At 48.0% G+C, this 13,523-nt stretch overlaps 2 protein-coding genes across 2 annotated transcripts in view; both read left to right on the forward strand.

Annotated features, from left to right (window-relative positions):
* The window catches only part of CAMTA1 (calmodulin binding transcription activator 1), a 1,103,644-nt gene that overhangs the window by 682,090 nt on the left and 408,031 nt on the right, over positions 1-13,523 (forward strand). The gene's annotated exons all lie outside the window — the stretch shown is intronic.
* LOC126072520 (40S ribosomal protein S27-like) lies at positions 2,446-3,513 on the forward strand. Its single transcript, XM_049877796.1, is given in 3 exon segments — positions 2,446-3,177; positions 3,180-3,203; positions 3,206-3,513. Coding segments are annotated over 3 exon segments (234 nt in total). The 5' UTR covers positions 2,446-3,071; the 3' UTR covers positions 3,310-3,513.

Genomic DNA, 13,523 nt, shown 5'->3' on the forward strand with positions numbered 1-13,523 from the left:
AACAAGTATCTCCTGACTCTTAACTTGGACCAGGCCCATCACCTGGACTGGGGCTACCAAGGTGAACAAGAGCGATCTGGGGCCTGGCCTCATGGAATGTAGTCAGTTGATGGAGAGAAATTTTAGCGGGGGGCAAGGTGGTCAGGGACAGCTTCCCTGAACACATGGCCTTCTAGCAGCCACTTGGTCGGTGAGTCAGAGCTGGCCAAGTGAAGACAGAAGGCTGGAGAAGCCTCGTGTGCACCTGAGGGATTATGCCTTCTTCCTTCAGGGACTTCCGTAACTCTCGTTGTTTACTGCGTAGAAGGAACCAGAATGTACAGGTCCCATGAATCCGCGTCACCTAAGTTACTTTTCCACAGCTTGACTTTTTAAAAAGTCAAGGTGAATCTCATTTCATGCAATAAATATTAACCTGAGAAGTTGGGGGTACATTAAACTTTTATGCATCGCAATCAATTTCCTATGCAAGAGAGGGCTTGAGACTAGTTACAAGAGCTGTGGGGTGAAAACTCCCTTGGTGGGAATCGTCTCATCTGATCTGCTTGGCAAGTTACACCAAGTTTCTGTGTATATTAATCGTCTTGATTTTCCTTTCCCCATGCTTCCCTTTCCTCACTCTCTGCATCTCTGGGTTGATCTCCAATGCCCTGGAGCTGCCTTCTGTCTTGGCTCTTCTATGAGGAAGAATCTCTGATACCTGACCTCTAGGAGTTTAATATTCCAAAAATGCTTAGGCCATGATCCTTATATCTTGGAACACCAACCCTAACACCTTTCTCTATATCTAGGCAGGGCCATGTGGCCCATTTGCAAATATGTCTTTTTGCAGATGACCCAGTGTCCTCGCAAGGTCATAACACATGTCCTCTACATGTCCCAGCCATGTGACTTTGTAACCTACACTTGTGCTGTTGCACTGTTCTTGTTAGCTGCTGTAGAATCAGCCCCCAACTCGTGGCAACCCCATGCACAACTGAATGAAATGTTGGCTGGTCCTGCAACATCCGCATGATTGGTTGTGGTTTGGATAGTTGTGATCCATAGGGTTTTCACTGGCTGATTTTCAGAAGTAGATCACCAAGCATTTCTTCCTAGTCCATCTTAGTCTGAAAGCTCTGCTGAAACCTGTTCAGCACCATAGCTCCACATAAGCCTCCACCAAGAGACAGGTGTTGGCTTCACATGAGGTGGGCTGGCCGAGATTTGAACACGAGCCTCCTGCATGAAAGGCGAGAATTCTACCACTGACCCACCACTGCTCCCCTTTTTGTTGCGTTAGCCTTTCTCTTATGGTTGGTGGGCTCAGTGGACCTGGGTACTTGGGGCAAAGATGGCTGGCAGACCCTGGAGGGACATGACTGTTTTTGCCAAGCCACTCAGCTGTTTACCGAAGGAGAAAAATTTTGAGGAAATTTTTGATGCAGACATTCTGCCAAGTTCAAAAGCGAGTGAGACGTGGGCAGTATGTAGCGTGCCCTTGTCTGTCCCAAGTGCTCAATCAATGCGAATGTGATGCTCACTCATTGTGTTACCCGCAGACACAGGCTGGGCTGTTTTTCTTGCATCCGTTTCACTGGGTGATTAATATCTTTTTTAATGTTCAGCTGCAGTGACTCCTTAATAAATTATTTTGTAACACATTGAAATCACTTTGTAAGCTTTTTTGTTAACACCTTTAAGAGGCCTCTGGCTATAAAATAATACTTCATCATCTCCCCAATGCTGGACATTTGATGTAAGGCTCTTGTCTTGGAGATTGTTAATAAATAATGAATGGAGGGATGATCTGGGGGTTGACCTTTTGTAGAACATCATCTGTCAGGCGAACTTCACTTAATCCTTGCTTTTACGTTGTCTTCTGGCTTTGAGGAGATGGCAGTTTGCAAATCAGGTGGCTTAGTTCCTGCCAATAAGTAATATTTCCCCAGGACAGTGATGTCCAAACCATCAGCCTGAGCCCTTGTGTTTTCTCTGAGACCCTGGGGAGGCTTTCAGCACCGTTATTAGCAGGTCTATTTTTGGACCAACAAGTGTGGGAGGGAGGAGAACGTGTCTATCTCTTTTTCGTAGCATTAAGGCCCAGCTGACCTCAGCAGGAACTCTCTGTGTGCGGAGGATGGGGACTACTAAGGCTGGCCAAACCAGGTTCAAGGTATCTCTTCAATGCACTTTGTAGGATGCAGCTTTCTGCTAAGGCATTTCCACCTTGCTAGCCCCGCTCGGAGAGGTCCCTGGGTGGTGCAAACGGTTAACGTGCTGTGCTGCTAACCGAAAGGTTGGAGGTTTGAGTCTACCCGGAGGTGCCTTGGAAGAAAGTCCTGGAGATCTACTTTTGAAAAATCAGCCATTGAAAAACTTATGGAGCACAGTTCTACTCTGACACACATGGGGCCACCATAAGTCAAAGCTGACTCAATGGCCACTGGTTAGCCTCCCTTTGGAGGCACAGCAAGCCAGAGCATCACAAGGGCTTGGAGACACCTGGGGGCAGACTCTCAGTGGAGGGTCACAGAATCAGAGAGTCGCTGAAGTTTAAAGCCAGAAGAAAAAGAAAAAAAAGTTGATCTAGTCCAGCCTCATCAACTTACAAAGAGGAGCTGATGTTGAGAGAATCTGAGTGACTTCCAAGATTGCACATGGGTTCAGAGTGGATTTTTCACCTGAATCTCAAAACTCTGGTCCCCGTAGTCCAGTGTTCCCCACTGTGGGGTGATTCTAGACCCCCTCTGCTCATTCACAGACAGATGCTCATGAAGCCCCGGAGCGATGCAGGTGTTGTGCTGCATGCTGAGGGAACACCACGGAGAGCAGAACGAACACTGCGTCCCTGCTTTCCTGGAGTTCCTGGTCTACTCCAGAAGAGACTTCTTAAACCCGAGTGCACGGTGACTCATGAGAGTGCTGACATATACTATTGAGGTGACCCAGGGTGGTACTAACCAAAAAGATGGAAGTTCAAGTCCACCCAGAGGCACCTCAGAAGAAAAGCCTGTCTATCTACTTTAGAAAAATCAGCCATTAAAAACCCCATGGACCCTTTCCAGCAGTGACGACCTCCCCACGTGAGCATGCCTCTCTTAAAGGATCTCCTTCATTTCTCTCCAGAAGAGGAGAAGAGGAAACACAAGAAGAGCCCTAGTTTCTACTTCATGGATGTCAAATGCCCAGGATACTGTAAATCACCACAGTCTTTAGCCATGCACAACAGTAGTTTTGTGTGTTGGCTGCTCCACTGTCCTCTGCCAGCCTACAGAAGACAAACCAAGACTTACAGAAGGATGCCCCTTCATACAGAAGCAGCACTAAAAGCACCCTGAATCAAGATGAGTGAGAAACCAATCTAATGAAGACATTTGGGATAAAACCCACTAAACCCACTGCCGTCGAGTCGATTCTGGCTCCTGGTGACCCTATAGGACAGAGTAGAACTGCCGCATAGAGTTTCCAAGGAGCACCTGGCGGATTTGAACTGCCAACCTCTTGGTTAGCAGCCCTAGCACTTAACCACTACGCCACCAGGGTTTCCTTTGGATAAAAAGGGTGGGGGTGGGGGTAACTGTAGGGAACAGTTGTACTCTGACACATACAGGTTCTCTATGAGTCAGAGTCAACTCCAGGGTGACTGGCTTTTTTATGTGCTGTAAAGAATAAGCAACTGTGCAGTTGCACTTGGATAACCCAACAGAAACATGGCTCACGGTGCTTCTAGCATCTATCAGAGTCCCTGGCGCATAGCAGGTGCTTGATAGTTATTTGTTGAATGAATAAGTGAATGATTGAACAAATAAATGAATGAACTACCATTTCCCCAATTAATGGAGTCAGGGGGGTGGAGGTGGGGATGGTGGTGGGTTTCTATGGTGGACGACCCCAAGTCTGTGTGTGGTTGATGAAGGACTGAGTGCCATCCCCTCTACCCTGTGGCCTTTTCCAGGAGCCCCAGCCGAGGGAGCAGCCATGACATCTAGTCTCATACTTGGCCTCGAGCCCGGGTCCCACGAGGTCTGCTAAGGGGACCCTGGTGGTCCAGGGGAAGGTGCCCTCATGGACCCTGCCTCCCAGCCTCCTTTGGAAGGCCCTGGTAGCATCAAGCACTTGATTTCCACCACCACCCCCTGCTGTGGGTGAATGTAATGGTCTGAACTTGTAACACCAATTCAGGCATCTGAAAATCACCCTAAAATTATCTCTGGAGTTTTATTTCCTCGAATCCTGAATAGATCACATTTTATTGTTGAATACTGAAACCTCATTACTTTAGGAAGTGCTATTACTGGGCTATTACTTGAAAGGAATACCTCTCTCCTGTTCTGATTAAAACCTCCTGTTTGTATTAAAAAAAATAATGTCAGACCTTTCCATTTTTTTATGTTTCTCAAATGTGCACCAGAGCTTCTTCTCTCTCAGGGCTTCGTGCCTGTGTCTAGACTTGACTGCACAGGTTGGCAGAGAAGGCAGCCCTGCAGGGGTCAAGACACTGGGATCCCCTTCAGGTGTCCCCTTCTTGGTGAGGAGGGTTCCCTTCTTTCTGTCTGGCTTGGCTGCTTCCTCAGCTTCTACTTGGCATTCTGGCCAAGGTGGGTAACTCCCACGGCCACTGTTTTGAGACTTTAGCTCTGAGTTGGTTGACCAGCAACATGATTCTGGGTAAGATGGGAGTCCAGGATTCGGCTTTTCCATTAATTAATGGAAACTGGGGGAGTTGGCACCGTGTCCCCAAGGGCGGTCAGGTCCTCAGGCAGGGTGAGTGGTGGAAAATGCTGCTCTGGCAAGTTCCTTCTCCTCACCAGAGGTCACCCCCACCTTGCACAAAGTCGCTGGCTTCCTAGGTCCATGTCCCCAACCTGGGATGCCCTGTGTGCCCCTTGGGGCTCCCTGGGCAGCATCACATGCTCAGCTCACTGCTGTAAATATTACCTGGTGTGTCCTTTCTGCTTCGGGCTCAGCTTGCTCTTTCTAAGCCCCAGTGTCCTCAGCACAGCTGCTGGCACATGGCGCACAGAGAGTATTTGTCAAATGAATGACTGAGTTAATGTCAGCACCCAGAAAGCGGAGTGGATTTAGGGAGGGATTCTCGGCAAGGTGGCCATGTAACTCCTTAAGGGTAGAAGGGACATCTTCAGCATTTCTCTGTCCCCCATGCCAAGCACGCAATGCTCGGTAAATTCTAGTGTCCTGCCTCTCTTGCCATACTCCCTTCCAAGCCTAGCTCCACAAATCTACAAGTTTTTGGGAGTCCCTGGGTGGTGCAAATAGTTAACACACTCAGCTGCTAACTGAAAGGTTGGAGGTTTGGGTCCACCCGGAGGCACCTCGGAAGAAAGTCCTGGTGATCTGCTTCCCAGAAAGTCAGCCATTGAAAATGCTATGGAGCAGTTCTACCCTGACACACATGGGATTGCCATGAGACAGAGTCAACTCGACATCAACTGAGAGCAGTTCTACCCTGACACACATGGGATTGCCATGAGACAGAGTCAGCTTGACATCACCTGAGAGCAGTTCTACCCTGACACACATGGGATTGCCATGAGACAGAGTCAGCTTGACATCAACTGAGAGCAGTTCTACCCTGACACACATGGGGTTGCCATGAGACAGTCAGCTTGACATCAACTGAGAGCAGTTCTACCCTGACACACATGGGGTTGCCATGAGACAGTCAGCTTGACATCAACTGAGAGCAGTTCTACTCTGACACACATGGGATTGCCATGAGACAGAGTCAGCTTGACATCAACTGAGAGCAGTTCTACCCTGACACACATGGGATTGCCATGAGACAGAGTCAGCTCGACACCAACTGAGAGCAGTTCTACCCTGACACACATGGGATTGCCATGAGACAGAGTCAGCTTGACATCAACTGAGAGCAGTTCTACCCTGACACACATGGGATTGCCATGAGACAGTCAGCTTGACATCAACTGAGAGCAGTTCTACCCTGACACACATGGGATTGCCATGAGACAGAGTCAGCTTGACATCAACTGAGAGCAGTTCTACCCTGACACACATGGGATTGCCATGAGACAGTCAGCTTGACATCAACTGAGAGCAGTTCTACCCTGACACACATGGGATTGCCATGAGACAGAGTCAGCTTGACATCAACTGAGAGCAGTTCTACCCTGACACACATGGGATTGCCATGAGACAGAGTCAGCTCGACATCAACTGAGAGCAGTTCTACCCTGACACACATGGGATTGCCATGAGACAGAGTCAGCTCAACACCAACTGAGAGCAGTTCTACCCTGACACACATGGGATTGCCATGAGACAGAGTCAACTCGACATCAACTGGTTTTTGTTTTTGTTTTTTTTTTTACAAGTCCTTAAGATTCACCGGTTCCCACTGGGAGGCTCACTGGTGAAGGAAGCAGCTACCTGTCCTTGGCTGGGTGGGGGTCTGAGGGCAGCCACCCCCTTCCTCTCTAGGGGCTGCTCCAGCTGCTCAGCAGCTCTGCTTCTGGGGCAGTGGTTTGCCTTGGAGAAAGCTCTGAATAGCTGTGTCTTCCACATAGGCTGGCTGGGCGTGTACATGGCTAGAATTCTTTTCTGAACTCTGGGCAGATAGGATTATTTACAACTCCTGGGGCCAATATTTCCCTGCTCCACCAACGACTTGTGGCAGGTGAAGTAGAAGCTCCCTTCTTGCAGAGAGGTAATGACAACATCCGCCTCTTCCCTCCCCTCCAGTGTGTCTTCAGTAGCGTGGACGGGGATATTTTTTATTTCCCCGGGGCATATCAGCATCTAAGTCTCCGCATCTAAAATGAAGGTGACAGAGGACACTGGTGTCAGCCCCTCGTGTTAGTGCTAGACTGTGGAACCCCCTGCTTGGTGGCTGTTTCCCTGGGCCTTGTCTTCAGGCTGAAATGGACCGGGAGGTGGGGAGCACCCAATGTCTGATACGGCCCACCTGTCTGGGTCGCAGTTCCTGAGGTTAGTTTTGGATGGAGCTTCATGGTCACCCCAACTTCTGACCATACAAACCCCGACCTTTGGCTTCAGGCTCGGCCCCTTCCCTTCTCCTTGCCCCACCCTCCTGCCTCCTTCATCTCTCTGCCATTCCTTCCCCTTTAAAATAAAAAATCCTGCTGACAGGTGTGCTCCTACTTGTCATTTTGGAGATCATCAACGAATTCTGTAGAGAGGTGACCTCCATTATGAGAAAGAGATGGGGAGTTGGACGAGGCCCAAGCTGAGGAGCCAGAGCCTCGTCGACTGGCAAGGTGACATTGTGTGTCATATCAGCATTCAGCACTAACACTCCTTGCCTACAGAGAGTAATTATTTCTTTCAGAGCGAAAGGTCCAATTTGCTGTAAAGAACAGAGCTCCAGGTAAAACGAAGGAGCCAGCTGTAAGCTCCCCTGACATCAAGAGCCCTGACTGCCCCGTCCCCAGCCTGGCTCAGCCTTTACATCATCACGGCTGGCCATCAGATTTATGATGTTTATTTGTGCTTCCTTCCTGTCATAGTGCATTAGGGGCTAGCACATTCCTCCAGTGCAGCCCGGCCCAGCAGACAGCTAAGTGCGCACCTTGCAGGTGACACTGGCTCTGGCCTTCCCAATCTGGGCCTGGTTCTGGGATGGGAAAACCCGTGCCTGAGACTCGGGTCTAAGCTGAGCTGCGAACACATTGCACCACCCTCCTGCCCTAGTCCCTACTCTGAACCATTCCAAGGACAATGTTGTTGTTAGCTGCTATTGATTCAGCCCCCAACTCATGGCAATCCCATGCAAAATGGAATGAGATGGTGCCCAGTCCTGCACCATCCCCATGATCGGTTACAAATCAGACTGTTGTGATCCATGGGGTTTTCATTGGCTGATTTTCAGCTGATCACCAGGCCTTTCTTCCTAGTCTACCTTAGTCTGGAAGCGCCACTGAAACATGTTCAGCATCATAGCAACATGCAAGTCTTTACTGACAGAAAGGTGTAGGCTGCATGATGTGTATTGGCAGGGAATAAAACCTAGGTCTCTTGCATGGAAGGCAAGAATTCTACCACTGAATCACCACTGCCCACTACAAGGACAATAAGAGGACAAAGTCTACAGCCTTGGATACTAATACCACCATAGACCCTGTTCACTTAGCACTTGCTCAGCCCCAGACCCTGAGCAATCACCAACCCTTGCTGTCTCAACAGGTCCAGACAGCCTCCCATGAAGCTTCTGTTCTTTGCCCTACTTTATGGATGAGCATGGTGAGGTGGTAGGTAAGGAAGCCCTCTCCCCAGTCACCCATTCCCCCTAAGACAGGGGCTCTCACTGTGCCATTGCTGTGCACCTGGCATGTGCACTGTCCGGACTTCTTTACCTGCCTGCCTCGCCTAAGTCTCAAGCTCCTCCTCCTACCCTGTGCATGGCCAAGGCCTCAGCACCCACGCAGTGCCCATGGCACACATTCTGCACACTCTATTAAAGGATGAGATGGGAGTAAAGTGAGACAAAGTCACTGCCCAGAGCTGCTCAGTTGGTCATCGACAGGGCCTGAACTTGAACTCCAGGCTGTCCCATTGCAAAGCCCAAGTCCATGACCTCGACGCTTTCTTGACCTCCCATTGCAGTAGGACCATCACCTGCATTTGTCACACCACACCTCCACCTTCTCTCCTTCTGCCTCTGTATATGGGCTCCTCTGACATGTTGCCCAAGTTTAGAGGGAGAGTGTGTGGAGGAGCAGGTCCCCAGTTGGGTGAGTTGATTCCTGTCCCTCCCCACTCCTGTCACATGGACCTGGAGGAGGTAGACTGGTGTCCTCGGTCAGAAGTGTATGAACTGGACCCTCAGCCCAGGGCTCAGGAGCAGGGAGAAGACTCCCATTTGTTGTGTCGGGCCTAATTGGAAGCCAGGGTGGGCTCCAGGCGCTACTGATCTGGGCCCTTCGGTAGGCAGGTTGTCTATTGTGAGGCAGAGGCGTGCGTTAACCATTTACACCACCCGGGAACTCCAACAGCTTCTCTAAAACCCACCCAGGCCTTTAGGGGACAGTAGGAGCTTATTTACACAAGAATGGTGTCCATGTTCCTCACCTCTGGCTGCGGCAACAACTTTATTTGATTTGATGTATATGAAGAAATAAAACTCAGAAGTCAATTGACTTAAACATGGAACAAATGCAGCTTGGTTATTATGGTGTATGCTAAATTTTAATGGCATTTAGAAAGTGTTTTGTGGGGTAGAAAATAGAAGCAAACCCATCAAACCTCAACTATGTTCTATGTTTTATAGCGCAGAACATTTTTCTGCTACAATCCAAAGACTTTAAAATGTAATAAGGTACATTTGAACCCAAGGGTTTTAAAATATATGTAAGAAACACGGATCTACAGAAGTGGAGTAAAATAATCCATTATGGTTCAGGTTAGAGTGAAGTGAAGACACACATTACTGGGAACGCTTTTAACATTTCATGTTCCACAGAGTAGTATTTATTGACACGTGTTGTTGTTCAAGGATTAATATATTGCTAAGTGAGAAAGGAAAGCTTGGCAAGGGCAGGGGGTGGGCTTTAACACTCGATGTTGGTGGCGGCTTTGCTTTTTATTCATTTATTTACTGATATATGTTTAAAATCCCATGTCATATCAACTAAATATTTACTGAGGAATAACAAAAATTTTCCATTAAAAAAAAAATTATTCCAACTCTCACATACATCTTCAACACCTGTGAGATCATTCCCATCTAATGCGTTTTTCCAGAACCTGCCATCTTCACTCCTTGCCTTCAGTCCTGTGGTACAGCACTTTGTAACACTCTGTGTATTTAATCGCCCTGTCTTTTCAAGTTTCTTGGTCATTAGTGTCTTGTATTAGTTTCCTAGGACTGCCATAACAAATCACCACAAACTGGATGGCTTGAAACAACAGGAATTTGTTTGCTCACAATTCTGGAGGCCAGAAGTCTGGAATTAAGGTGTCATCAGGGTTGGCTCCTTCTGGAGGCCCTGAAGGTGAATCCATTCCATGCCTGTCTCCTAGTTCCCGGTGTTTGCCAACAATTGTTGGTGTTTGTTGGCGGGTAGATGTGTGTTACGGAATTAATTGTGTCCTCAGAATTTATGTGTTGTCAGTCCTAACTCTGTGCCTGTGGTGATAATCCCATTTGGGAATGGGTTGCCTATATTATGTTAGTGAGACAGGGTTAATGTAGTGTAGGGTGTGTCTTGAGTCAATCTTTTCTGAGATATAAAATAGATTAAACAAGCAAGTGAAAGAAGCAGAGACAGGGGAAGGGACATGCCAAGCCCCATGAAGACTGCCCAGGAGCAGAAGCTCAGAAGAGACAAGGACCTTCCTCTAGAGCCTACACAGACAGAAAGCCTTCCCCTAGGGCTGGCACCCAGAATTTGGACTTCTAGCCTCCTAAACAGTGAGAAAATAAATTTGTTTGTTAAAGTTACCCATGTCTGGTGTTTCTGTTGTAGCAGCACTAGGTGACTAAGGGAGCCCTAGTGGCACAGTGGTTAAGAGCTCGGCTGCTAACTGAAAATATGGCAGTTCGAATCCACCAGCCGTTCCTTGGAAACCCTGTGGGGTAGTTCTACTGTGCCCTATAGGGTTGCTATGAGTCAGAATCGACTTAACGGCAACAGGTTTTGGTTTTAGGTAACTAAGATGCTGCATCACTCCAATCTCTGCCTCTGTCTTCATATGGCCTTCTCCTTGTGTGTCTCTGTGTCTCTTCTTATGAAAACACTAGTGATTGGATTTAGGGCCCAGCAGTGATGAAGCCCTCGGCTGCTAAAAGCTCAGCAGTTCAAACCCACCAGCTGCTCCTCGGGAGAAAGATGTGGCAGTCTGCTTCCCTAAAGATTACAGCCTTGGAAACCCTGTGGGGCAGTTCTGCTCTCTCCTATAGGGTTGCTAGGAGTTGGAATCGACTCAACGGCAATGGGCTTATTATCTCATCTTAACTGGTTTCTTAATTACACTTGCAAAGACCCTATTTCCAAATAAGGTCACATTCACAGGTATCCAAGGTTAGGACATGGACATATCTTTTTGGGGACACAACTCAACCCCCAACAGTTGTTTCTGTGGCTCAAACCTGCCAGAGAATTACTTGTAACATGCCCTGCCTCTGTTGGCAGCAAAGCAGTTACCTGCAGAAATCTGCTTACATCTTCAGAATGCATTTCAGATAGGAATCTGCCTCTGTGATCTTTGAATTTGAGGGCTGAATAAATAGATGGTATAATTCAGTAGCTTATAACCAGGGGGTGATTTTGCCGCCAGTGAACAGTTGGTGATGTCTGGAGACGTTGGTTGTTGCAACTAGGGCAAAGGTGCTTCTGGCATCTAGTAGCATCTGAGATCTAGAAAGGTCTTATGCCTTCCTCAGATCCCACACCAGCCAGTGGTCAAGACTCTCCTGAAGCCCATCCAGTTCTTTCCACACCTCTGGCCAAAGCTGCCCACATGGGGGATTCCCAGACCTGCAGCACCCTTCACCTCTCTTCTTTATTAGGTTCGCCCTGCTTTGACCTGTCCTGAAGCCTCTGCCACTGGTCATGTGGTTTGGCCCCACAGCATAGAGAAGGGTCCTGGGTCCGTAGGAGTCGGCCGCTCTCCTGTGTTAAATTCCTCTGCAACATTCCTTCTGTGTGTGTGTCTGTGTCTGTGTCTGTGTGTTCACAGCCATCACCACTATCCATTTCCAAAACTTTTTCATCACCCCAAACAGAAACTCTATACCCATTAAACAGCCACTCCCCGTTCCCCCCTCCCTCCAGCCCCTGGTAACCTCTAATCTACTTTCTCTCTATGCATTTTCCTATTCTGGATATTTCATATAAGTGAGATCATACATATTTGTCCTTTTGTGTCTGACTAATTTCACTGTGTATGTTTTCAAAGTTCGTCCATGTCATAGCATGTATTAGAACTTCATTTCTTTTTATGGCTGATATGCAAAAATATGGTATACAGTCCTTCATTTGTAACCACCTCCAGGGCCACTACCCGCCCCGTGCTGACCTCTCCTGACCTTCAGAATCTGTTCTTCCCTGTCCATTCCGGTGAGGCCATTGCAGGCTCCTAAGGGTAGAGCAAAGGAGTCCTGATGGCCCAATCACGAAGTGCTCAGCTGCTAACTGAAAGGCTGGTGGTTCAAACCCCCCCAGCAGCTCCATGTGAGAAAAGACCTGGAGATCTGCTCCTGGAATGATTACAACATAGGAAACCGTATGGAGCAGCTCTACTCTGTTGCATGGGGTCACTCTGAGTCGAAATCAACTCAACGGCACCCAACAACAACAAGGGTGGAGCGCAGACCCACTTTATATCAATAAACACAGATCCCGGTAAGACCACAAACTCATTATAAGCCTGACGGTGATTTTGTGTATGTGCATGAAGGTTCCTGCTGTACTGTTTTTTGGGGTTTTTTTTTTAGTTTATCTTTCTCAAAAGATTAAAAATATCCAGAACTGTATATCCTAGCCCACCATCTAGTAGCATCATATCTCTTTTCTGGTCTGAGTCTATCGAAGCCTCATTATTGAAGAGTTGCAGACATAATGGGCCCACAACTTGGTATCTCATTTTCTTACTTAGCCTTAAACGTGAACACTTCTTTGTGTTTCTCAATCAACTTCATAATTGTCAATTTTAATACTCATAATAGCCTACAGTTATTGAGCACTCACACGTGCCAGGCACTGTTATAAGTGCAGTGCACATCAGACCTAATTTAATACCCATAGCAGCCTATGAGGGAAGCATGCTTTTATTATGCTGTTACATGGAACTGAAGTGCAGAGAGATTAAAACGCGGCTCCAGGTCATAGAGCGGGTCAGTAGCAGGACGAGGATTGGAACCCAGCCAACCCAGCTCCAGAGCCCACACTATCAGCCACTACCCTACACTGCTTCTCGTTTTCAATGGCTGCACCCAAGGGCTCCAGGCCAGGCTAGAACAGAACTGGAGAGCTTCATAACCAGTCTAGTGTTTCTGGAAGAGGCATTGGTGGTTCAATGGTAGAACTCCTGCCTTCCATGTTGGAGACCTAGGTTCAATGCCCAGACAATGTACTTCATGTGCAGCCACCACCTGTCTGTCAGTGGAGGTTTGTGTGTTGTTATGATGCTGAAAAGGTTTCAGCAGAGCTTCCAGGCTAAGATGGACTAGGAAGAAAGGCCTGGTGATCTACTTCCAAAAATCAGTCCATGAAAACCCTAAGGACTACAAAGGTCTAATGCATAACCGATTGTGAGGATGGTACAGGATCCAGCAGTGTTTGATTTCCTGGTGCTTGGGGCCACCATGAGTCAGGGCAGACTGGACAGTAACTAGCAACAACAACAGGTGTCTCAGATGGAGACTCTGTAGGTTCTCACTGCACTGTCCCCCACCCCCCACTTAGCTGGCAGGGACAGGAGGAGAAAACAAAAATGGTGACTCTAGTTCAGAGTTTCTCAACCCCGGCACTCTTAACATCTTGGACTGGGTAATTCTTCGTTGTGGGGGACTTTTCTGTGCATTGTAGGAGGTTTAGCAG

This window comes from Elephas maximus, chromosome 3, assembly GCF_024166365.1.
Source record: "Elephas maximus indicus isolate mEleMax1 chromosome 3, mEleMax1 primary haplotype, whole genome shotgun sequence".
Lineage (NCBI taxonomy): Eukaryota > Metazoa > Chordata > Mammalia > Proboscidea > Elephantidae > Elephas > Elephas maximus.